This window comes from Canis aureus, chromosome 27, assembly GCF_053574225.1.
Source record: "Canis aureus isolate CA01 chromosome 27, VMU_Caureus_v.1.0, whole genome shotgun sequence".
Lineage (NCBI taxonomy): Eukaryota > Metazoa > Chordata > Mammalia > Carnivora > Canidae > Canis > Canis aureus.
The window spans coordinates 19,115,521-19,142,441 of NC_135637.1; the positions used below are offsets into that span (position 1 = coordinate 19,115,521).

The 26,921-nt window shown below is 44.1% G+C and overlaps 1 protein-coding gene across 7 annotated transcripts in view; it reads left to right on the forward strand.

The window, feature by feature from the left end:
• Positions 1-26,921, forward strand: part of CCDC60 (coiled-coil domain containing 60) — a 184,345-nt gene that overhangs the window by 106,649 nt on the left and 50,775 nt on the right. For 6 of the 7 annotated variants that reach the window (XR_013366622.1, XR_013366625.1, XR_013366624.1 and 3 more), the window contains 4 exons: positions 2,910-3,017; positions 10,659-10,766; positions 19,529-19,619; positions 24,188-24,410. Coding sequence is in view for 3 of the 7 variants with exons in the window: in XM_077875872.1 (XP_077731998.1) it covers positions 2,910-3,017; positions 10,659-10,766; positions 19,529-19,619; positions 24,188-24,410 (530 nt within the window). In the remaining 4 variants the exon portion in view is untranslated. The remainder of the gene's footprint in view (positions 1-2,909; positions 3,018-10,658; positions 10,767-19,528; positions 19,620-24,187; positions 24,411-26,921) is intronic. The other variant, XM_077875873.1, reaches the window with a different exon arrangement.

A 26,921-nucleotide genomic window follows, 5' to 3' on the forward strand; every position in this document is an offset into this window, starting at 1 on the left:
ATCTGCAGCTTGAGCCAGGCAAGTAGGGAAGGACTGTCTCTAGCACTACTACTGGGGCAGCTCGAAGGGTCCATTCCAACAAGGTGAATCCACGTGGGTGGCAACTTGAAGCTGGCTGTCAGCTTGTGAGGTCAGCCAAAGCTGAGTCTCAGCAGCTGTGATTCTTCTCCCTATGAGCTTCTTCATAAGCTGCCAGCTTCATCACAGCATAGCTATGGCTGGATGCTAACAGTGAGCATCCCAAGACATGAGAAGAAAAAGCTGCCAGTTTCTGGAGCCTGGGCCCAGAAAGGGGCATCACACCAATTTCTTTTGACATGTTCTATTAGCTCAGCCACTCACAAAACCAAGATTCCAGGGGAAAGGTACATTTGGCCATCTCTCCCTGGGAAGAGAGTCAAAGAACTTGGGGCATGTGGTTCTGAATTGCCACAACTTCCTCCAAGAAGTATTCTCTGGCTTCCTTTCTGCCAAACTCCCTATTTTATGCTTTCAAAGAATCCTACACTCTTCCACTCAGCCTTATCACAACTGTGTGTTTGGTTATACCCATTTCTGCCCCTAGACTCTATCAGAAGGGAAAGGCTGGGTCTGTCTCATTCATGGCTGTGTCCACAGCCTCCAGCACAGAGATGTTCAATAAATCCAGGTAGACATGAATGAACCAGGGAACCCGTCAATGATTCAATCAATGAAGGTACTTAGACTGAGGCTCAGAAACTAAAAATGTCCTAAGGGAATGCACATGAAGCATGAAGTAATAAGGCTAATGAGGAGGGAGAAGCCAGGAGTGCATGAGTCTTGGGCAACCCGCTGAGAAGCCCACACCACATGTAAAGCAGGCAGTGACCTTGCTCTTGGTCCCCGCCTGGCTCTTGTAGCCAGAACACGGGCCCAGACAGCTTTCAAGTTTGCAGAGCCAAAACTTTTCCATTTTTATGTTAAATCTCCCAAATTTAAAATACAGACAATTGATCCAATTACACACATGGTAGACTTATTAAAATGTGTCTACATGGGGCACCATGGTGGCTCAGTGGTTAAGCATCTGCCTTTGGCTCAGGTCGTGATCCCACATTGGGCTCCCTAATGAAGCAGGGAACCTACTTCTCCCTCTGCCTAGGTCTCTGCCTCTCTCTCTTTGTCTCTCATGAGTAATAAATAAATATATTTATAAATATATATAAATATATAAGTAAATAAAATCTTTAAAAAAATGTGTCTATGGGCTAGATACAGTTATGAAAGAATATATACCCTGTGACTCAGGTATGCCAGAAAGAAAAAAATACTATTTTCTATAACTGAAATGACTTACTCCATGATGGTGGAGAAAAAAATTAATATGGTATTCAATGTAACTTGTTCTGTTTCATTTTGAAACAGTCTTATTTAGGTAAACATCCAGTGGTTTCAAGGATGAAGTACCTGTCTGGGTTATGTCTCTCTTCTCTAAGCAAGCCTCCTCTTCCCCTTGCCCAGATGGTGTCTCTACAGGGCAGAGCACTGGGCTCTGGTTTCCCATGGCAGCCTGCCTGGTGTCCATGGAGGTTATGACTAGTTTTGGCTGATCTTTGGGGGCACACCTGTGCCCGCTTCTACTAAAGTTTGAGATCCCCATATTTCATGGCTGATGTGACCAACCAATTAGACAGCAGTCTGTAGAATTGGATGAAACCTCTTTAAGGAAAGGACCAGAAATAGGAGCCACAAACTCCAGGCAGTTCTTTGGCTGTGTCTCGTGCCTTCATTTCCACTTCTCATTGTCCCATGGCCAGGACCCCATGGACAGGCTGGAGCCATCTTCCTCTCTCAAGCTAGAATTATTGCAATACCCTTAACTGGTCTCCTTGTCTCTGTCCTTGTCCTCCACCCTCATCATGATCATTTTCAAAACAGCAGCCAGAGGATCCTTTCTGAATACAAGTTAGACACATCTTCTCTCAGCTCAAAATCCTTTACTCTCATTTAGAGAAAAGGCCCAAGTCCCCACAGTGGTCTGGAAGGCCCCTGTTCTCTCTCTACCCTCTCCCCCTCACTACCTTGCTATCTTTGAAACACAGGCCCACCTCAGGACATTTGTACCTGCTGTTCCCTCTATCCAGAATGCGCTGCCCAAAGATATCTGAATGACTCACTTCCTTATGCACTGCAGATTTTTTATCAAATGTCACCTTCTCAGTGACACCTCCCCTCATCACCCTATTTAAAATTGCAACTCCCAGCCTTCCCAGCCCTTCCACACACTCTCCCTGCTTTTTACTTCACCAGAGCAAGTCTCACTACTTACTATAGCAGGGAAGGGAAGGTTAGCACTCTAGCCCAGGGGCCACATCCAGCCCCTAGGCTGGTTTTATAAATAAGAGGGTTTTAAAAAATATTTTATCCATTTTTTTCATGAGAGACACAGATAGAGGCAGAGACATAGGCAGAGGGAGAAGGCAGGGAGCCTGATGTGAGACTTGATCCCAGGGCCCTGGGATCACGACCTGAGCTAAAGGCAGCTGCTCAACCTAGGTGCCCCTACAAGTAATTTTATTGAAACACTGCTATTTATGTATTGTTTTCATATGTCAATGGTGACACAGACTGCATGGCATAAATATTTGCCTGGCCCTTTCAGAAAACATACCCCACCCCTAATATACATTAACATACCATGCCACTTCCCTGTTCATCTTGTTGATTTTCTTTGTCCTCCACTAGAATATGAGGTTCATGAGAGCAAGGGTTTTTATATGAACTGTTCACTGGCTGCATCTAGAAGCCTCATCTCTTGAGCCAGAATTATTGCCTGGTACATAGTAGGTGCCCAATCATATCTGCCAAATAAACTCTGGCAAGAGAAGAGGTGTTTAAAACTGCTGCTCCTTGCTCACTCTGCTTCTCTCTTTCTGCTTCTTCTCCAGCACATACGATGATGAGAAGGTAAAGAAGATGGGCGCTGGAAATGTACTCCGCCCATTCATCCCCGTGCACAGCTGCATCCTCTCACCCTCGCTACCTGAGGCTCGCGTGTAAGTACTCCCTCCTCTGGCTCGTCTGCTTGCTAGCTTATCCATCGAAACCAAGGTGAAATGCCTCAAGGAGCTAACAATGCATTGGGAAATGTTGAGCTGCTCCTTTGTCCTCCTGAAAGGGACACAGAGCCTAGAGCTGGCAGCGCTATTTGACGTGCAAAAATAACAGAAAGCAGACATGGTGCTTTAGAGCTAAGTGGCAAATCAGCTGGGACTGAGTCATTCTGTTCCTTACCAAGCCAGACACTCTAATGTCAAATAGTTTGCAAAGCCTGATAAAATCCGTCTGCAGCCTTCGCGGAGCGTGTGCGACAATGTCTCAGCCTGGGCTCAAGGGACATGTTTTTCCCCAAAACTCAAGCTATTTCCCAGAGAAGCACCTGTTGTCTCCTGACCCAAGGCATGAACTCATTGCATGGTGTAATAGGGGCTAATCAACTCTCCAAAGAACACTCTGGTTTCCTCAAACCTTGGCATCTTGTTTCCCTTGTGTCTCTTCCAAAGAATTCCAAACCCAGTGTTTTCTTTTTTGCTAGTTAGCACACTTTTCAACTGGAAGATTTCAGACATGAAGATAGAGGCTTTTGACTTTGGGGCAGGGTTTCTCAACCTTGACATTACTGACATTTGGGGATGAATAGTTTTTTGTTGTGAAGGACTGTCCTGTGTATTTTAAGGGATTTGGAAGCATCCCTCCACCCTAGATGCCAGTAGCACCCCCATCCCTAGCTGTGACAACCAAAAATGTTTCCAGACATTGACAAATGGCCCCTGGGGGCAAAATCATGCCCACCCTCTTCACCTCCCATGTTAAGACTCACTGCTTTAGGGCAATGAAAATGGTGCAATGGATTGTCGATTTCTCCGTCTGCCTAATGAGTGTCAAATATTTATTAGGTCCCTATGGTGTACAGAGTAATAATGGCATTACTGACTGCTCTATAGGCATATCTCATTCAGTTCTCTCAGCAGCCCTACTGTATAGGTATATTATCCCCTCTCTGCAGATGAGAAAGCAGCAATCAGAGAGGCGTGCTCCCTCGCCCAAGGTCACAGAGCTCAGCATGTTGCATGTTGCTGAGGGTTTTAAGCCAAGTCTATCTGATTGCACAGCCCAAACGCTCATCCCCACACACTACACAGAAAGTATATCCCAAAGCCTTGCCTTTGAGGAGCTCATGATATATTTGAAGAGCCACATCTCATGTACTTGGAAGAGTAAAACAATGCATCATCATCATCATCATAATCATCATCCTCGTCAATATCCCTCCCTAATATGCCAGTTTTTGATGAGCCCACTGCCTACTTTCCTCCTACTCCCCTTTGATTGATATTACGATTGGATTTTTGATAGACTTATTTGTTCAGGGGCATTCAGACTGACAACTTAAACTTGATGTTCTTAAAACATCTCCTTGCAAAAATAGGCTTTGCAATTTCTCAACATGTCCCTTGGAAACACTTGCACTTCTGTCTGTCTCTCCGTGGACAAACCTTTTGAAACCAAACTGTGTAGATCAGTGGTTCTTAAGCTTTCACTTGTATATGAATCCTCCAGGGATGGAGGTGGGGATGATGCCTGGAAAATGTGTATTCCTGGGCCCCACCCCTCAATTCATTTGGTCTGAACAAATTGAGGTTTAAATCAGCCTTGGAAGTAATTGGAGATTTTTCTTATCTTCCTTCAATGCCAGATAAGGAAACTGAAGCCCAGAGAGGGGCAGAACCTGCCAAAATTCTTACAACAGGAATTCTGAATCCTCACTCCTAAATCAGATCTTTACACAGGTTTGTTAGGTAGGCCAGGATGATGATGACGATGATGTTGATGATGATGATGATGATCACAGTGATTATTGTTGGTGTCTATTATACCCTAGACCAAGGGTCAAAAAACTTTTTCCTAAAGGGACAGCCAGCAAATATTTTGACTTTGCAGGCCAGATGGTCTGTCTTCCAACAAACTTAACTTTGCCATTGCAGCATAAAAGCTGCAACAAATGGATATGGCAGTGTTCCAATAAAGTTTTATTTGCAAATAGATGGTAGCTCCCACTGACTATAGTTTGCTAATGCTGCCCTTTCTTCTTGGCTGTTAAAAGGCTCTTGCTGCATTTGGTGACTACTGTATCAGTAATTTATTGCTGTATTACTGAATACCTCACAATGGAGTTGCTTCAAACAATAACCATTTTTTTTGTTGCTCACAAGTCTACAGGTCAGCTGGGTGGTTGTGCTGGTCTGGATTGGCTTGGCTAATCCGGGCTGGGTTTGTGCATGTGGGTGTGCCCAGATGATGGGTGAGTGCAAGGCTGGCCATCTATGATGGCCTCACTCACAGGTCTGTTGGTTGGCTGGTTGCTCGGGTGACAAGAGTAACTGGGCCACATGTTTCTCATCATGCAACAGGCTAACCAGGGCAGTTGGGAAGGGGTCCAAGAACAGGAGCCTGAGCACCAAAGTCTCTTGAGGCGTAGGCTCAGAATGGACGCAAAGACACTTCCACCACATTCTATTGGCCCAGGCATCAAGCCATCCCAGATATAAGGAATGGAGAAAAGATTCTACCTCTTGATGGGGAAAATGAAAAGTCACATTGCAAAGTGGGTGGATGCAGGGAAGGACATTTTCGTAATTAGTATACCCAAAGGCATCAGGGCAGAGCATGCCCGATCAGTTCTCAAATCCTGAGTTGTCACATTAGCCAATATAGATCAGAGCCTGGTCAATCCCTTTTATCCAAGGTAACTGATCCCCAAACTGGCTGAATATTCTGAATTGACCATATGGAGATCAATTCAGTCATGTCAAGGGAGATTTCATCTTTATCTGCAAAAAGGTGAGGGGGATGGTCTCTAGAAATGAGAAACAGCTCCTCCTCCCCTCTCTGAGATGATGGCCTGCCCTCACAGCCCTCCATAAGCAACAGGAGCAGTGCCTGCAACCTGTCCAAGGCTGTTCTTAGCAGTAGGCATGGTGTGCCTGAAATGGCTTTGTAGGCATTTTCTGATTTCTCTTTTAGTAAAAGCACGAAACGTTTTCTTCTCCGGTATGTTTTCGCCCACTATTATGCGGGCTGGTATGGCAGTTTCAATAGAGTGAGCTACTCAGGTGTGCTCACCTCAAGTTCCAAACGTGAGGATTTTAGAAGCAGGGTTTGCACACTCATCCCTGTTCAGTGTTTTCATCTATCATGCCACATCCTTAAGAAAATAAACGTCCACTTTTTTAATTCAGTAAAATCCAAAATACTGTGCTATGATCTGACATACAATCATTATGAGAAAGTACTGATTTCTACTGAGCATGTTTCTGGATGCTTTTTTTCTTTCTTCCCCCCGGCCCTGGTTTATTTTACCATACATTAGATGAACAGGTTCGAGGCACTTTTTTTTCATTAAGACTATTATTTTTTTAGAGCATTCTTCAGCTCAGAGCAAAAGTGTGTAGAAGATACAGAGATTCCCTGCCCCATCTGTGCTCAGTCTCCCTCATGATTCAGCAACCCCCACCAAACGGTGCGGTTGTTACGACCAATAAACCTATGTTGACAACATCATTAAAGTCCATAGTTTACATGAGGGCCTCACTTGGAGTTGTGTGTTCTCTTTGGACAGATGTATAATGACATATATTCACCATCGTAGTGCATCCAGAATATTCTCACTGCCCTAAAGCCCTCTGTGCTCCACCTGTTCATCCCTCCCTCCCCACATGACCCTTAGCAACCACTGACATTTTTACCATCTCTATAGTTTTGTCTTTTCAAGAATGCGTACAGTTGGAATCACAAACTATGTAGCCTTTCTAGATTGGCTTCTTTCACTTAGCGATGTGCATTTAAAGTTCCTCCATGTCTTTTCATGGCCTCATAGCTCATTTCTTTTTAGCACTGAATATTCTATTGTTCTAGGTGTATGTACCACAGATTATTTATCCCTCTACCTACTAAAGGATATCTTGGTTATTTCCACATTTTGGCAATTATGAATAAAGCTGCTATCTATAAATATCTTGTACAGGTGTTTGTGAGGCACTTTTTATAAATAGAGAATAAAGCCCAGACCCATTGGATGAAACTCTATTCTAGTGAAAAGGAGGGCTCTCCCTGGTAATAAGAAACAACACTAATACCAGAGATAAAGCACAGATTCAGAAACCAGGCTGCCTGGGCTAAGATTCAAGCTCTGCCTATTTGCTGGCTTTTTAAGATTTTGGACAAGTTACAGGGCCTCAGTTTTCTTATCTACAAAGTGGGAAAACCAGTAGTACTTTCCTCACAGGGATGACCTTAGTCAGCATGTAGAACACTTAACACAGAGTCTGCTGTCACAGTGTAAATGCTCTGTGGGAAAATTTTACTATTTTGCTGTTATCACTACTCTTCATTATCTCAGTGGTTCTGCAAATGAGAATTTTGCCCAAGTTATCATCTCCAGAAAATGTCAGATTTGATCCAGTTCCCTACCACCACCTTCGATTCAGAAGCTAGTAATATACTGAGCCTACTCTGTGCCCAACAGTAACCTGCAGTGGACAAGATTCTGAAGCTTGTAGGCTCCTGGACTAGAGACAAGTAAGCAGGTAGCTACAATAGAGTGAGAACTGGGAATGTAGGGGCAAAGAGATATGCTATAAAGATGGGATGCTTTAGAATGCTTGAAGAGAGCCTAACCCAGACCTGGAGAAATCAAGGAAGGCTTCCTGGTGGAGCTGACATCTGAGCTGGGAGGCAGAGAAGGAGGAGGAAGAGGAATACATATTAGAGCAGAGAACAGTCCCAACCACCTCTTGTCACCCTCACTAACAATTCCTGCCATTTTATAGATGAGGAAAGTGAGGCTCTGGGAAGTTAAGTAATTTGGCCAAGAACACATAGCTAGTAGGTGGCAAAGCTAGGATTTTAACTCAGGCAGTGCAAAGTTGAGAGGAAGGTGAGCCTGAGCAATGGAGTAGAATTTCCCCAGGCTATAGATGACAGAAGAGGGGCCATGGGGAGACTTGAGGCTGGTGAGGTGGATAGAAGTCTCATAGGTCTCAGTGTGTTAGTTTGCTATAACAAAATTCTTCAACAGCAGAAATTCACTTTCTCATCATTCCAGAGGCTGGATGGATGTCCAAGATCAAGATGTCAGCAGGGTTGGTTTCTTCTGAGGCCTCCTTCTCCCTGTGTCTCACATGGTCTTTCCTTCTAGCATGTGCACCACTAATGTCTCTCTGTGTATCCAAATTTCCTCTTCTTATAGGAGGAACACCAGTCAGACCGGATTAGGGCCTACCCTAGTTAGGGGGCCTCATTTTAACATAATCACCACTTCAAAGGCCTTATCTCCAAATATGGTCTCATTCTGAGGTCCCCAGGGGTTTAGAACTTTCACATATGAATTTTCAGGGGGACACAATTTAGCCCCAACCAGATGGTGTAGTTTGAAGATTTTGAGCAAGAGAGGGATCAAGTCAGGTTTATGCCTGTGTTTGTCACCTGTAGAAATGAATCTGATGCTCGCATGCCCCACATCCCCATCATCATGACCAAGCAGACCCCACCTCACCAATTAACTCCCTTTGATGATCCCTTACTCCCAGTCTCCACCCTACACAACCCAAAGACCAGTCTGGTAGGGGCTGTCTACAGTGAAGAGAAGAGGATACATCTCCCTGGGCCTTTTGCAATGTCCTGGGTTATGGTGAGACTAACATGAGAAGCCAGGCACATGAAACAGCTAGCTGTTGCTCTTGGAGAATTGCTGGACATGGCCCAGTGCTCAGAGCTGCTGAAATGCACCTATGAGGACCACGGTGGTGCTAAGTGGGAAGAGAGACGAGAATTGGAAGGGCTATGGGCTTGCAGGACCTTTATATTAGAAATGAGGGAATAGCAGGTGTTAGAAAAAATGTATGGGAAGAAAGGAGGAAGGAAGGGTTCCAGTGAAGAAGAGAGAGCAGCTTACCCTGGTTTTCCTAAGACCTGGTGGGCATAGCCACCTTGGAGGAAGTGAGGGGTGGGGTAGTAGGGGAAGTCCCCTTCAAGCTGAGAGTAAGGGACACTTCTCAAGTGATTCACCGGGACACCCCTGGGTCAGCAACATCCTTGGGCCCCACCTTCTGAAGTGGCACCTTCCTGGAAGCAGAGAGGGAGGATCCCTTCCTGCCCCTCTGCACATCAGGCTCGGGCATCCTGGGGATTATTGATCAAGATCAACTTCAGAGAAGAGCAATTATACAGGTTCATAATGGAGGCATTTCACCCATTAGTGTAAGAGGAGAGATCATGCAGGGAGGGGGTGGCTGGTCGGCACTCCACCTTGCTTCCAGGAAAAACGCAGGCAGCAGGTTAACCCTCTCCTGACCTCACACCCTGGGCGACCACTGCATCGGCTTTGTCAGCACCTCGGACAGAGCCAGGACCCGTAAAAGCACAACCTCTGGAGTTAAACAGAGAGAAATGTGTGGGAAATATTAGAAAGGGAGACAGAATATAAAGACTCCTAACTCTGGGAAACGAACTAAGGGTGGTGGAAGGGGAGGAGGGCGGGGGGTGGGGGTGAGTGGGTGACGGGCACTGAGGGGGGCACTTGACGGGATGAGCACTGGGTGTTATTCTGTATGTTGGTAAATTGAACACCAATAAAAAATAAATTTATTTAAAAAAAAGAGAGAGAGAGAGAGAGAGAGAGGGCTTCAGATCACCAGTCCTAGGAGTGTGACCTTGAGCAACTGCCTTTACCTGAGTGCCTCACCTGCAAAGAGGACATACTAACAGTACCCTCCCTATAGGGTTGTTGGGAGCCCTGAATGAGATATTCAGATCCCACTTCTGTCACCAACAAGCTGTGTGACCTATAGCAAAATGACTATAGTTCTCTGAGCCTCTTTAGACAATGATTCATACCCCTGCAGGTTGTTGGGAGAATGAAATAAAGTGTATAAGGTGCCCTAGTCAATGCCTGGCTCGCTGTAATATGAGATGCCACCCCAAATCAGAAAATACAGGTTAGATATGCTTTTATACAGTGTTTTAGTTACATCTTCAAATAATATGTTCAATGTGGTTTTCTTCAACATCCAGCTGCATTTTCTGGCAAATGACCTATAAATTTAAAATAATGGGTCCAACTGTTAGTCTGAGGGGAGGAGGAAGATTACAATAAATCCAGTTTCCTGGTGTTTCCAGCATTCTTTGACATTCTTAGTACATTTATTGTACTTTTATCAGATGAACAAATTGATACTTGTAGAAAACGAATGTTCTTCAACCCACTCATTTGCCTGAGTCAAGACCTCTAGCTGTGAGACCCCTCCATTGTTTCTCCCTTCCTACATGGAAACCCGCATACGGTCATGTTGTGTCAAATCGTGGCTCTGCCACCTGCTAGGTCAGCAACCTGACACAAGTTCCTTCACTCCTCTGAGCCTCAGATTCCTCATCTGTAACCTGGATCCATGAACAGCTCATGAGCCCACTGCAAAGGCTTGATGAGATGAGGAATGGGAAATACCATGCCTGAAGCATGGCAATAGCTCACTAACTGTAAACCAGTACAACTGTCTCTGTGGCCATTATTGTGAAGGACTTAGTTCCACAGGATCTCACTGTGCTTCCCCCCGCCCCCTGCCGCCCCTCTGTCTTTGCAGGGAGCCCCTCTTCCGCCAGCTCTGTGCCCTCCACTGGCTTCTGGAGGCCCTGACTATCGACCGCACCCGCCACACCATGAAGCCTGTGATCACCTGCTGGGATCCAAAGTAGGTCTCAGCCCTTCAACCCACCATAACCAGCAGCAGACTGTGTCATAGGGGAGGGCCTCCTATCTGTTTTTCCCCTCCTTTTGCTATTTTTGGAGGGTGGGTTGCTTTAGGAGTTCTCTGATCCAGACGGGGTGAGCTTGAAGCCAGGGCATACAGCTCATATAGGCTCAGGAGAGCCAACAGTGTGCATCTCCTCCCAGCAGCTCTCCCCAGCTCCACATTCAGTGACCTCACACTAGATGTTTGGAATCAACCAGCTATGCTGGGAGTATTGACACCACAGGAACTGGTCAGCTAGACCAGTATGCCACTGTGTGCCCAGCGAGGTTACTCTCCAGGTCCCTTCTTGGACCTTGTCTCCTCAACACTATTCTTTATTTGCTCCTCTTCAGTTTTCTCCTCTCATTTCCTTGTCCTCTTCCTTCTCACTTTGTTCTTGTTTTTCTTCTTTCTCTCAAGGTTTGTTTGTTTGTTTGTTTGTTTGTTTGTTTGTTTGAACATATATTGGTGGCTGTTTCTCCACTTGGACCCAATACTCAGTGCTCAGGTCCCTGGAATGGCACATTTTTCTCCAGGCCAAGAAAAATTTTAGGTGTGTCTTCATCAGAGGGGAAGGCTCATGCAAAAGCCCCGAGGCCACTGTTGCAGGAACCACATTGCACACACAAGGTGGAAGGAGGAACAAGCAGGTACATAAGACATTGGTTCCTTATGGAGAGTCATTCTTCTTTCAAGAATGGGGCTAAAAGGAAGGGACCCTGACCTAAGGAACTGGATTTGCTCTGTGAAAATCCCATGCTGAGTGAAGTAAAATCATTCCCCTTCCCTCATAGGTGGGAACCTCCCACCCCCACCCTAATAAACTGATATGGCCTCTTTCTCACAGCCCTGCCCAGCCCCCAACTGAATTCAGTCTTCCTTCTCTTCCTGAATCATAATTAATTCCTTCCTCCTGAAAGTGTTTACCACCCTACCCCCTGCCCTAATTCATCCCTTGCACTGGAGCCCAGATAAACTAACATCAACCAGAAACTCCTGCATCTATTGACAGGCTGGTAACTCCAGCTGATTCCATGGTTTGGGTTGGGATGAATTGAAAACTGTAGCTTCCCTTGGTGCTCTGGTTTATAATTTTATTTTTTAAGCAGCAGAAATCTTTTATTTTTAATGGAAACCCCAACAATGTAAAACAAATTTGTCAAAATGGAGCTTCTACACAAAGCAGGAGGTTGGGAGGCCTGGGGGACCTGGGGTCCCTCCAACTCTCTCCTATCCCCATCAAGGCACCCCAGTTATTTCCAAATATCTCTGTGGTTCATAGAATTTGTTTGAAAACCAAAGCCTTAACACATTTCCCACATATTATTTATTTTTCCTAGAGGAATCCCTTTTAAAAGTCTGAGGTATGTCCTTCCTCCTTCCAGACCTTTCTATTGCCTTCCCCTTATGAATATATATAGATAAAACCCATCTTTTTTTTTTAACAGAAATGCGATCACACTCTGAATATTGTATATTTTTCTACTTTTTCCCCTTTAAAATATCTTATAGGGCGCCTGGGGCCCTCAGTCAGTTAAGTGTCCAACTCTTGATTTCAGTTCAGATCATGATCTCGGGGTCATGAGATGGAGCCCTGCATCGGGTTCCACACTCAGCAGGGAGTCTGCTTAAGATTCTCTCTCTCCCCTTCTGCCTCTCTTCCCATTTGTGCTCTCTTTATCTTTATAAAATCAATAAATAAATCTTTAAAATAAAAGAAAATATGGACATCTTTCCATAATGGTATGTGCAAAGTTTCTACATTCTTTTGACAGTTTCCACCATCCTTTACCAGAATACCATCCCTCATAAAGAAGTGGTTATCAATGGTTTATAGTGTGGGTGCACCAAAATTTAGATAACCATTTCTCCACTGAGGGACACTAAGGTTGTTCTCAAGTGTTTGCCATTTCAAACAGTAGTGCATGGAACATCCTTGCACATACATTTTGTACCCAGTTGAAATATTTCTGTTGGCTAGACTCTGAGAAGTGGAATTTCTGGGTCAAGGCAACATCTAATTTTTGTTCACAGTTGATTGCTTAGATTAAAAAAAAAAAAAAGTCCTTCAGCCAGTGGACTTCTAATAGCATTTCATCTCCCCAAGCTACCAGCAGCCACTTTTGTCTCCAACATTTGAGCATCCATTCTCCCAAACTGAGGCAAGACTATAATGTAGGATTTGGATTGAGAAGATAAAAAGAAGCATCTTTATTTCTTTTGCTTGGTTTTAGAAATGTGCCCAGACAATGTGACCAAAAATTGTTACCTGTGGTAAAAAAAAAAAAAAAAAAAAAAGACATAGTGGTCACATTGGGAATAGTGGAGGTTCTACCCATGACTTGCTAGGCAGAGTTCCATCAGGGATCCATAGATATCCAGCTCTATCAGAGCAGAATATAGACCAGAACTTCAACCTGACAGAAAAATGCATCCAGAAATATTCCCATGGGAAGTCAGAGTATTTGTTGGGGCTTGTTTTTTCTAGCGAACCATTTGCTCCTGGTGGTGATTTTAGTTTGGTGGTATGCTGATAATGTTTAATAAACATTTCATAAACAGAACAGTTCTCCAAGAAGGAAAAGCCATGATATACAACAATGCCAATTTCCATGGTGGACATAGTCCAGCCATGGCTCATTTCAGGCTTATCAACATGATGTCATTGGACCTGGGGCTAGGAACAGATGTACATGTTCAGTTCTTGTGAGCCAGCATAAGCCAACTCCAGCACACCATTTTGATTTTTTTTTAAATATATAAATCTAGGGGTGGGGGCTGGGCAGAGGCTTAGGTTTCCTAGAAAGTGACAAAAAGCATCTTTTTAGTTAGCATGAAAGGAGAAGGATGTCTTTAATGTCTAATATTTATGATGTTTCATCCTGATACCATAATTCAAATTTCTCTAAATCTTCAAATGTATTTTTTAAAGCCCAGAGGAATTGAGAGTGAGTAAGAGCAAGGGCTTTAGCATCAGATGGACTGGATGAGTCCAGGCTCTGCCACTTAATAGCTATGTGACCTTGGTCACTTAACATCTCTGGGCTTTGGTTTCTTCATCCATCATATAGGCTCCTGCCTCAGAAGAGTTATTGTGAGCATCAAGAAGATAAAGAACATAGAGCACTTAGCCCAGTGACTGAGAGCACTGTGAGGGTTCACTGAACGGTAGTTATTCAAGATTAAAATCCCCATTTCAAAGAGCAGTTGGCTCTATGATTATCAATGCCATTGAGACTTAAGGCAGGGAAAGAAAGAAATTTCTGAGCAGAGTTTTACCAACAGATGAGATCCATGTTCACTGGGAAAAACGAACAGACAGGAAAAAAGCTAAGCAAGGTTAACCAAAATTTGGTTGCAAAGATAAACAATCCAAGGAATGACTCTAAAAGAGAATTCCCAAATCTTCAATTCTCCTGACGGTGCTTTCTTTTCTGAGTTTCCATCATCAAGCAGCCAGCATCTCCTGCTACTCAAGCATCTGAAACACAAACCCTGAGCTCCGACAACTATGCATTTTCCAAAAGGAAACATCCATCATCGGAGATCTGTAGATCCCAGAGTTTTTTCTTCTACTAGGCATGATGATGGCTGCAGATCCAACCCGCCCCCTTATGGATTTTATAACAAGAAAGTAGAGGTGGTTCAATATCTCAACATGGGCTTCCCACAGGCAGCAAAATTTTACTAACTGCCAGCTAGCATACTGCAAGCAGAAGACGATCTTTGTTAATTGCAGGAAGATCCCATATTTGGCTAGAACAGGTGGATGGATGGGTGAATGGACAGATGACAGATTTTAGGGTGTCATTAGGAGATGCCTCTGAGTCTATGCTTTACTTGGGGTGGGGAGGGAGGCCTTCCCAATTTCATCATGTGGCAATTCAAACACATTATCATTTCCCAGCATCCTCATGAATCCCACAGCTAGCAAGGAGAGTTTATTTCAATTGACAAGATAATCGGGTCCATGAGAGAGCAGGAACTGAGCTTTCAATAACAAGTGTCCTAATTATCCTTTTCTGAAAGATGCAAGCCTCTGTTTCAGCAAAGTAAGACTTATTTTATATATAAAGGCACCCAAGTCTTTATCCAAACCTTTGGGACTAGTTAGGTTTCAGAATTGCTTTCTTTTTTTCTTTTTTTAGCATTTTAGAAAGAAAATATGGGGCATACACCATAGAAAACGACCCCCAGAGAGGACGGGGCAGCAGACTATCATCCAACACAGTATTCCTGCAGAAAAAAAAAAAAAAAAGAAGGAATATTTACACTAAGTGCACCATAAAGATAAATAACAGTCATCCATAGCCCCCCATCAGTTCAGGTCATGTTTTGCCATCAAATAAGTTATTAAAATTTTTTCTGGTTTTCAATACCCTTTGGATTTTGGAATTTGATAAGGGGTTATGAACTTGTATTGGTATTTTTTTAAGAGATTAACTTTCCAAGGAGTGACTAGAAATGAATGGGCCTTTATAAGAGAAGCAGACAAGATGATGTGTGAGCAAGCACTACAAACCTTGTGCCACTTCTCATCCCTAATTCCACTCACCCCCAGCCCCTGCTGCCATCTTCCCTAGTTCCCATGAGAAAGAAAGGGACAGACCACTGGGCAGCCAGGAGAGGAAAGAATTCCTGCAGTTGAGCCTCATTCTAACAAAAGAGTAAACTGAGGCACAGAAAACTTAAGTAATTTGCTCAGAATTGCAAAGCCAGTAAAAGCTAAATCAGAATTGGAATTCAGGTAGCCCAGCTGCAAAGCATGTGTGCTTAACCACTAGATGATGGTTGCCTCTGTTCCTAGCGAAAGCCCAAAAGCCTTCAATTAATTTAGGGTACAATCTGGTGTCGGAAAAACATAAAGAAAAACTCATCACAAAGTAATATTTGCCAGGGGACCCTAGGATACAAAAAGGGACTGTAACTTACCAAGATAATATGATATGTACATATAGAATTTCCTTTTAAAAAGCAACAGAAGAGGCCATTGTATACTTACGGCGTTCATATTTAACTTAATATATGGGAACCAAATCTCCATATCAAAACCTCTTTCAATGGCTGTGGAGTTTATCGTCATATTTAACCAATTCCTGTAGGAACTTTAATTTGCCAGATTTCAGTCTTGGGGTGGGGGTAATGCAGCATCATTTCAAACAACACGCAAAATAGCAGTCATTATATTTAAGCTGGGTTTTGCCCCTGTCATGTGCACCCCTCACCCTGGAAACTCTCATTTTCCTTAAACCTGTTTTTTTTTTTCAGGCATTACTGGGGATACAGCAGTGAAGGGAACAGACACCATCCTTGTTCTCTGGAGCCTTGGGTTCCGGGGGATGTGGGGGGAGCGGCAGATAGTAGACATGCAGTCATCAAGATGCTTTGAGATAGCACCAAGCACTGTGAAGCAATTGAGGGGGTGATGCAACAGTGGCAGGTGTGGGGTGACTTTTATGTCAGACCGTCCGGGAAAGACGCAAGAGGTGACATGTGAGTGAAATCTCTGAATCTACCCACTCTCTCTGCATTGATTTAATTGCATCATGCCTCCATGGCTTTACTCAAAAGGACATCGCTGCAGGAGTGAGGGATCCTGGCAGGATGATCGCAGCACCTGTCAGGAGGGAGGCGATTGGCCAGGTAGCTCCTGGGAGCCCTGCTCTCCGTCCCCTCCCTGGTGCACCATCAGGGGCTACCTCTGTCCTCCACACTCAGTCACGGACACATGAACGCATTCCAAACCAGCCGACAGACTTTCCACTCTCGAGAACAGGTGTTTTGCCCCAAATAAGGATTTGCCAAGAAAGAGGGAAGTATTGGAGAAGATGACTCTGAGTGCTACTGGGCACAGACTATTTCAAGCAATTCGCCAGGAACAAAATGTGCTTGGCAGGTACAGTTCAATGAGATGCAACCGTGCTCTGCTTTTGTCCCTTGACTTCTAGCAACTAGGATCCTCCTCCCCGCCCCTGCCCCAAAGTTTCAGCAGGGGAAAAAATGGTCTGAGAGTCACTTCCCCACGGTTCTGCCCTCGTTCCTTGTCCCCCACCATCAGCCCCTCCTCCAAGCCACACTAAGCTCTCTGTGTTCAGTTCTCTGTACAAGGCACCCTGTCAAGCCCTTAACAGGCCCGGCTGCATCCTCACACCAAGCCTCTGACATAACTAATATTATTCCCGCCATTTTACGGATGTGGGCACTGAGGCTCCAAGAGCCTAAGTAACTTACACAACCACACACCTAGAAAGCAGCAGTGCAGGCAGGGGACTCCAACATCCAGTCCACTCGATTCTCCCAGCCCCCTGTGGACCAAGAAACTCAGGTGGTTTATTTCTCTTCCTGCCCCTATCTGAGTTTCCTTTTTGGCTTATTTGCTAGTGAGAATGAAACATCAGAGAAGGGTCTAACCAGGCCCTTTCTTTATCAGTGGCTTTGCGTGGGCAAGGGTGCAGGGCTTTTTTTTTTTCTTTTCTTTTTAGATCTCTGGGAGCTTTGCTGTATTTTTAGCTCATTTACCTGCTGCCTCATGTCGCAATAGATTTCAGGTCATCTTGGAAGTCAGTGTTAACAGAAAACCTCCATCTCTCCAATCAGGCTTGAATATTTAAGATTTTGAAAGCTTGGTTGGGACCAGATTTAATTTTAAAAGGGGAAGGGGGTTGCTTTTGAACTTCAAGAAGAAGGCTGCAGGCACAGCAGGAGCTGAGTTAGCAAAGGGAAGAAGCCGAAAAACCCTGTGGTCTTGAAAGAAATGCTCCAAAGCAGAACCTCTAAAGCTTCCAGTTGGCGAGCCTTAAATCAGACTTCAAAAGCGCCGCTAGTTTAAATATTGTTTATAGGACTGGTGTGTTGCTATTCCTTCCTCTGGCTGGATTTTAAATATTCCCTAATTTGATTACTCGGGGGAGAAGCAGGCAGAACCAACGTTAAATGAGCTTCACTGTTAATTATTCAGAGGGCTTTTTATTGTGTAATCAAACATAAAGTCTTACAAAAAGCTTGGAGGTGGAGTCTCACCCCGCCCTCCCCAGCCCGACTTCCACCCTGGCACCTGTATGTGTTGCTTGCATTGTGGCTGTGGGCTGGTAGATGCTCAGCAAAGTCCTGCCATCAAAGAGTGCACGCCCTCCTCCACGTCTCGGCTGGGAAAAGCCTCTGATTCTGCTACCTAGAGCCCTGTGCCATGAGAAGCCAGTCTTAGGCAAGTTAGAGCTTGACCACCTTTTACCACCTGCTGAGTATCTCCCACTCCTCCACCAGCAGCCCCTGATAAGTCTAGACCCCTGTCAATGCCTCCCCTCATCAACCTGATCTGGCCATCTCATTCCCTCAAGTCCCTGCTCTGTGCCAAATGATTTTAAGAGTCCCAACCATCCAAAATCCTTTCTGCAGAGAAAAAGGAGATAAAGAAAGGGATAGATGGATGGATCAATCGATTGACCGATAGGTAGGTAGAGGGAGTTGAAAGAGCACACATTGAGTCTTTTTCTGCTTGCTTATCAGCAAGATCCACTGCCCTGTAGTCCCAAGTTCAAAATCCAGAAAGCTCTGAAAATTCAATTTTTCTATAACTCATTTAGCAGCAAAACTTGACATATGAATCAAACCAATTTGGTGGCAAAATTTGACCTGAAGCTAATCACGGTCTTTATCCCACCTGGTGTAAATATTCATATATATCAGTACAGGAATATTAATGTGTTTGGTTACAGGGTGCTGGCCCTGAATCCACTGGAGGGATTATGTTAACATATGGTATATGCAGCATATATTCTTCCCCAAATCCCTACATGGTAACACATCTGGTCCTACGGGTTTAGATGAGGGATGATAGGCATGTCACTCACAAAATCTGCTGGAGGTTCAGTCTCATAGCGAGAAGGTTCCCAACCCATGAAGGGAGGGATCTAGGTTTTAGGGTATTTGAAGTTTAACTAATTGGGGGAGGGAAGCACTTTAAGAAAAAGAATATAAAATTACAACAGAAAATCAGGTACAGGGTTCCCAGAAGAACCCATTCAAGTGAGGGTCATTAGTTTCACTGTAAATCTGCATCTGGGTGAGTGACTTGAGCTTTCCCCTCCCCACCTCCCCCAGTTTGTTTTCTCATCTGTAAAGGGATGACAATATCACATGATTTTGTGGAGATGATTCAGTGAGAATGCACGAAAGCATCTTGCATGTAAGCATCTTATAGACTTTTGATAAGTCTATAAGTGATTTTTTATTGTGCAACCTACCCCACAGTGATTTTTTATTGTGCAACCTACCCCACAAGCTCTCCCCAGTCCCACCCAGTAATCCTCTCTGTGTTACTTGGGGTGGGATTGTTAGGCAGCAGAGCAGGCAAAGATTCACAAACGAACACACTTTTCAGTTTACTCCCAGAAGTAACTGCCCTGGAGTAGACTTGCCCTGGAGTCTAAGAGAGGACCCAATCCAAAAGGCAAATAGACGCAGAACACACACAAATACATTCCACCTCCCTCACCCCCACCTTGTAAGCAGTGGTCTCTCCTAACCTCAATTTTCACTGACAAGACCCAGCTACAGAAAACTGTCCCTCTCACTTTTTCACACATACAGGGGGTGGGAAAAAAAAAAAACATAACAGAGAACAGCCACCATCCATCATCTATTTATTGCATTTCCTAAAAGAACTTGTAGTAAAACGAGGCTCTGGGAATGGAAAACTCATTAAGCTGTTTCTCACTCAGGGACCCGGGTGGAAGCAAGAATACAATAAAGAAAATCAATAAGGACAAGTCCATAGAACAGAAGTGGGAGCACTTCGTCACAGCGCCTAAGGTAACTGTCGGCATGTGCACGACGCTACCGCCCAGCTACTGGCCCCAACTTGTGTCAGAGGCGTTTTTTTGCTGGTCTCTTCTCTGATGGGATTTTTTTTTTCCAGTTGGTTCTCTGAGTGAAGGGAAGTCAGAACCACATGCTGTTGATGGTTTTTGTGAATTTTAATTAAAATGGTTATCTGGGGATTATAGGAGAAATGACATTTGGCTGGACAACACTTCACGGGGAAAGGGAGGGATGGCTGCAGAGCTGCTCAATAAGATGTCACCAGAAGAAGATGGACTTACCTCACTCCACGGTTTTAATCAATAACAGTCATTTCTTTCTCTCTCTCTCTCTCTCTCTCTCAAACTCAACCAGAAAATAAGAAGTGGATGATTCAACAGATAGGGTGTTCTATGAACTAGAATGCACATTCTGTACAAAGAGAACATCAAGAGATCTATTCTTTTCACTCAGAACTATTGCCAGCCCCAGACTTCCTGGATTCATCTACCCAACAAGCACCATAAAATAATAATGACAAGAGGTCATGTTTAGGGGCACCTGGGTGGCTCAGTTGGTTAAGCGCCTGCCTTCCACTCAGGTCATGATCCCAGGGTCCTGAGATCGAGCCTTGAGTAGGGCTCTCTGCCTAACGGGAGTCTGCTTCTCCTCCTTCTGCTTCCCCCCTCCCTCTGTGCTCTCTCTCTCTCTCTCAAATATATTTTTAAAATAAGGTCATGTTTAGATAGGCAAAAGTAGTTGAAAGAGCAGTTTGCTGTACCTGTGCTCTTACCCACAACAGGAGTATAATGCTCGTCCTTGCTGACCTCACAACATTAGTAAAGAACCTCAAGAAACAACACTTTGAAGATGTTAAAATGCTGACATTATTGTGGTTACATAATTTTTAGAAGCCACTTTTTAACATAATTGTAATGGGCCAGGTTCTATGCTAAGGAAGTGCTTTGGATCTATTAGCCAGCTCTGCCTTCCTACTAACCCCAGGAGGTAGTATCCTAATCACCAGTTGGGAGAGGAGGAAGTTGGGGCTCAGAGAGGTTAAGTGATTTGTATAAGGTTGCACAGCTGGGTAATGGCAGAGCCAATAGTTAAATCCTGGGTCTGCTCATTAAACACTGAGCTTGTCGAATGCATGTTCTCCATGGTGTTCCAATTATAATTGCCCTCACAAAGAGTTTCACCATTTTCTTGCTCTTTCATCAGGGTGTGCCTAGATCTGAGAAATGCCTCTTTTTTTGTCACAGAAAGTTGCTATGGAGATATTGTGTGCATCTGTCTCCAGAGATGCATAGAAAAAAGCAGCAGGAGCCACAAACCTTTAAAAAAAAAGTCCTTCAGGAATATTCATAACAAAAATTGAAAGAGGGGACAGTGAATCACCACACTGGAACACACATAAAATTGAATTCTCCAGGAAGCTTGCAGATCAAACTATGGGCTGAAGTGTGGTACACTCTGATGAAGGGGGAGCACTAGATGGGAGTCAGGAGACCTAGCTTAGCCACTGTGACCCAGTTCACTATGTGGCTTCAGACAAGTCATCTTCTCTCTCCCGACTTCAGTTTCTGAACCTACAAAATGAGCACTTTGAGAGGCTCCAATCAACTCCCCACAGCAACTGGTATTCTTCTGTATGTTTAGGGCTTGTCAATGCCAAGACAGTGTTCATAAGAGCCAGGCTAACCAAGTAAATTAAAAAAAAAAAAATCAATTTGGGTCTAATGCAGCAGGGAGTGGTGAGGTCTGTGGCAAGTGGGGGAATGACTGCTCAGCCGAAGGGAAGAACCCCTGCCCAGCTCTTGCCATTTTGCCATGCGAGTATGGGAGTCCAGGGCTTATCATTCGCAAGAGAGACCAATAACCGAGGTTGTTATATATAAATCTCCCCAATTTGTAAAATTCTGGGCAGTTAATCATGTCTCCCCATGGGCCACGAGTTTGAAACCATTGCTTCTAAAAAAGTGTAAGGAATCATTCAGGGAAATCTTTTCCTTTGTTGCCAAAAAAGCAGTCCCTACTCAGGTGGAACACAGCAGCTGGTTAACACTGCTCCTGAGTGAAATATAAAAATAAAGAATAAGCATTTGGGGGTTTAAGTCAATTCAGACAGAGTCAGTTCAATAAAGGGCAAGCAAGATGCTAAAACTGCCTGTCACTTCGTCCCCCCCACATTTTCTTTTTCTGCCACTCTCAATTAATCAGAAGTGTCAGTACTCCACTTTGGATTTCCTGGCTGAGGTTGTTAATTGAATTTTAATTAATGGCAACTTTAGGAGCACAAAATGAAATCCTAGCACAAGGAAGACCCACACAGAGCTCTGGGTATAGAAAGCTCTCCTGAGACCATCCCAGTCCATCCTCTTTGTTCTATTGATCAGGAAACTGAAGCAAGATGGTGACTTGCTCAAGGCCCCTCTGAGGAACCCTGGCTCCAAGTCCAGTTCTTATTATAAGACTCCTGAGTGTGCTCCTGGGACACAATGTGTCCAGCATTCAAAAATGACATGTATCTGAAGAGTCTGGTTTCCAGAGTCAGGAATTCATATAGTGCCAGAGGAGACCATATGAGGCAACTTCTACATGTATTGTCCCTAGCTGCAATGTTGGGACAAAGGGAACACTGTATTGAACTCCTGATTTATTGGAGAGAACATGCCAACTTTGGGCATTTGCTTTTTCTTTATCACAGTCATTCTGTAGCCCACATGCCCCCATGGGGATCTGGGTAAACACACCCTCTCCTTCCCCTGTGCAACCAGGAAACCCCTCTCCAATTCCAGGGGACCGAAGTTCTACCTACAGTAACAGCCCCACAAGATAACCAATCAAAAAACTACTTGTAGGGGTGCCTGGGTGGCTCAGTTCGTTAAGCATCTGACTTTGGCTCAGATCATGATCTCAGGGTCCCGAGATCAAGCCCTAGGTTGAGCTCATTGGAGAGTCTTCTCTCTCTCCCTTTGCCCCTCCCCCTGCTTGTGCTCACTCTCTCTCTCTCAAATAAAATAAAAAATATTTTAAAACAAACAAACAAACAAAAAACCCCACTTCTGACCACATTCAGTGGATTCCATGATATGAATCCTGCTGGAGACAACTTTCTGCACCCTATAGTTACTTATTAAATGTTGGTGGCTCAGTGGTTTAGTGTTGCCTTCAGCCCAGGGTGTGGTCCTGGAGACCTGGGATCGAGTCCCATGTCGGGCTCCCTGCATGGAGCCTGCTTCTCTCTCTCTCTCTCTCTCTCTCTCTCTTCTCTGTATCTTTAATAAATAAAAATTCTTTAAAAAAAAATAAATGTTGGTGTGGCCTCTGGTCCTGCCTCTTCTCCCTACCTGCTTTCTGAGGGTATCAAATACTATGAGTTTGATTGAAAGGTGACATCAGTCTGCCTTGCAAGAGCTTTCCTTTTAAATGTTCTCAAATAAAATTGTTTCCATTAATTGAATGTAAACTATAGCCCAAGGCACAATTGAGCTCTTACTCTGGAGCAGCTGAGGACCTACTCTGCCCCACTGCAAACCTGGTATTTTAAAAGTTATAAAGAATCATCAGCATGGGATCAAGGGCATTTTCAATGTGCAAAGTAGAAACCCTCTGGAAGATCGGGATCATGAGTTAAATGAAGACATGACTGCACAGTACATTCTGAAGTGATATCAATCATGGGAGAGGGTGGTATACACACACACACACACACACACACACACACACACACACATCCTCTCTGACTCCTTTCCTCTCAAAAGTCCACATTCTCCTTACAGGACTTTATCTACCCCTTACTACTTTCTAGGGCTTGTCATCTACATCCTTCCATCTGCCACAACCATCACAACCATGGCTCCTCTTCCCCCCAAAGAGTGCTGCCCCATCAGACAAATATTCTTCCCCCATATTCCATCACCTGAATGTCAGGTCTAGAATTTTCTCCATCTTGTACTCTTCAGAAGACCCCAATAAGCACAAATTGTCATGTTTTGAAGGCCTGGTGTCAACTTGGTGAACAAGAAGCTGATCTATACAGTTTGGGGTCAAACCAAGAGGTAGGGAAAGAAATGAGACCAATCCTCTCACATTTTAAAAATCAATTCCAATTATTATTACAAAAGAATAGTCAAAAACGCTTCTGGTCCCCAATAACATCATTGAAATACAGTTTGGCCTCCTGTGGTGATGACTTAGGCAACCACAGTGCTCACTGAATAGAGTAAGTCCCGTCACGTTTGCTTCAAATAGTAAGGAGTTTAAATTATATCAATCTGTGACAGAAGGTCACCCCAGACCCAGAACATGTGTCATGTTGTTTAGGAAGAGCCAAAAGAAATTCACATTCAGAGCCAGGTTTTTTTTTTTTTATTTATTTTCTTTCCCTCCCTTCCTTCCTCCCTCCCTCCCTCCTCTCCTTCCCTGTCTCCTTTCTTCCCTCTTTCCTTTAGTCATCTCTCTCTCTTCCTCCCTCTCTCCCTTCTATCCACCCTCCTTCCTCCTCTCCTTCCTTTCATCATTCTGTCCTCCCTCCCTTCTTTCTGAAATCTCTCTTTCTTCTCTCTTTCCTTCAGACCAAGAAACCTCCTGTACTACGTGTCACCAGCGGCAAACCAAGCTGGCGCGGTTGCACACTCAGTCTGTCTCGGACCAGTGGGGGATCATCCCCCCAGAGCAGCATGGTCTCCATGAACCCTGGCTCAGATGAACCCCTGAGTATGATCACCCAGGCAACAGGCAGCATTGAGGACAATGATTCCTTTTCAACCAAGCCTGACGAAGAACTTCTCCATATCAGTAAGTCCTACCTGAGATCTGACCAATCTGCCTTGACTCTTTGCTTCAAAGCCAGACATCAAGAACCCCTCCTGCTCCATCTCCAGCCTTACTCAGTTAAAGGAGACACAGGGGTCCCCTAGCCCTGTTCATTTTCCTTGGTCTCATTTGCTTTCCCCCAGTGAAGATCAGAAATATACTTTATAACTTAGATTACTCTGAGCAATTTCTCTTGGAGAGACAGCCCATGGTCATCGATTGCTCTTTTTTAAAAAATGTTAATAATATATTTTATTCAGCCCAACCTACATAAAATATTGCCATTTCAGCATGTAATCAATATAAAATTATTAATGAGATATTTAATATCTTTTTTCACACTAAGGTTTTGAAATTTGGTATTGACTTTTTAAAACAACTTTATGGTGGTATAATTTGCATACCATAAAATTCATTCTTTTTAAGTCTTTAATTCAACAACTGTTAAGTCAATTTAGAGTTGTGTAATTATCACCACAATCTAATTTTAGAACATTTCAATCGAACCAAAAGAAAACCTTTATCCATTGGTAGTCCCTCTCCTTTGCCACCCCTGGCCCCAGGCAACTGTAAATCTACTTTCTGTCTCTAAGGATTTGTCTTTTCCTGGTATTTTCTATATGGAAGTTGTATCACCCTGTGACACCACCACCCCTGCCCCTGCTCTGGAACAAGCCTTTTCAGTGGTTCCCAATGTGTGGGACACAGGTTCTTCAGAAAATCTCTTAAAAGCTATGAGTCCTCCCCACAGAAGAAAATTTATACACAGTTTTTCATAAGTGTCCCCTCAGTGGTGCCCAAGCTGAGGTCTGCCTTCTTAGCCAGGGCTCTTTCACATACCTAGAATGCCAAGGCTGGGTTGAGCTCAGTTGAGAAGGATTGAGTGTGATACAGATTCAAGGAGGTCAAGCAAGAGGTCAAGGTAGACCAGAAAGCCTGACTGAGGCCTGAATCATTGAAACTAAAAATGAGTGAAAGGGCAAAATTCCAGCTAAGTGGTCAGGACTCAGAGCATTACCTACCAATGAGAAAAAAAATCCCACTCTTGTCAACAGGGAGCCATGAAAGGCTCTGCACCCTGAAACACTTTTTTTTTTAAAGATTTTATTTATTCATTCATAGAGACACAGAGAGAGAGAGGCAGAGACACAGGCAGAGGGAGAAGCAGGCTCCATGCAGGGAGCCCGACGTGGGATTCTATCTCGGGTCTCCAGGATCATGCCCTGGGCTGCAGGTGGCACTAAACTGCTGCACCACCAGGGCTGCCCCTGAAACACTTTTTGCTGAACATATTATCTAAGATTGAGAGGAACTAAGATCAACCATCAGTAGACATGTGACTCTTATAGATATCTTGAACTTTCATTCAACATGTATCTATTGATCAGCTACTGAAGACCCTGAGATTTACAGTTCCTCCCCTCCCCAAGCTTACATTTTAAAAGGAAGAAGCAGACCATAAACAAGAAAGCTGCAGATAACAAGGCAGTTGTATATAATATGTGATCAGAAGATAATAAACCAAGACATGGGCCAGAGAGAGACTGTTGGTGGAAATAGGGCTAGTTTAGCCAGAGTGGTCAAGGAAAGGCTCTCTCAGCTCTGATGTTTAGTCTGAGCCCTGAGGATATGAAGCCGAGGAGGGAGGCAGGAGTCAAAGCAGGCATAGCCTTTGTGTAGGGCAAGGTAAGGACTTCACAATGATTCCAAGTGCAATAGGAAGTCTCTGGAAGGTTCTCAATAAAGAAGTAAACAGGGTCTGATTTTCTTTTCAAAGGTGTCTATGTGGTTATTAGTATCACATCCATGCTGTGTCTTTTAACCCTGAAAGCTCTACTCTTAAGAAGAAAAGTGTCCCCGGCTTCAAGAATGGCCTCAGTCCAGAAGCGGCATATTGCCCTCCCAGTGGCAGCAGGAATGCTGAAGGAAGGAGGGGGCAGAGGGGAAAGGAGACTGTGATGAGTGGAGGGGTGAATGATGCCATCTTACCAGGCACCGGAGACACTACAGACTTGTCCCCAAGGACTACCTCCCTAACCAGTTAACCACTCCCATCAATCCTATCTCCCAAAACTCTTAAATCTTCTCTCTTCATTTCCATTACTTACTCTTAGTGTAGAGATAGAAAACTAGGGCATGTAGGCTAGTTCCTGACATTTATGTTTTGTTTAATACACAAGGTTTCATTTAAAAAAAGTAGGGGGATATTTTACGATTTGATTTTACATAAAAAATTTTAATTAAAAAAAAAAAAAAACACAGCACTGGTATAAGAGTGGACCCACAACCCTGCACAACATTCAACTGGAGCTGCTCCTTTTAGGTAGGGCATGTGCTGGCTAGTTTTCCCCAGTCCTTACCACTCCCTATTACATTCAAGCATTGTTCTCAACGGGCCAAGTGCATGGTCATTTATCATTTCATTTGCCCTACTGTTTTCTCTAGAATAAGGATGATAATGATCATGATGATGAAAGTACAATAATTAATGCT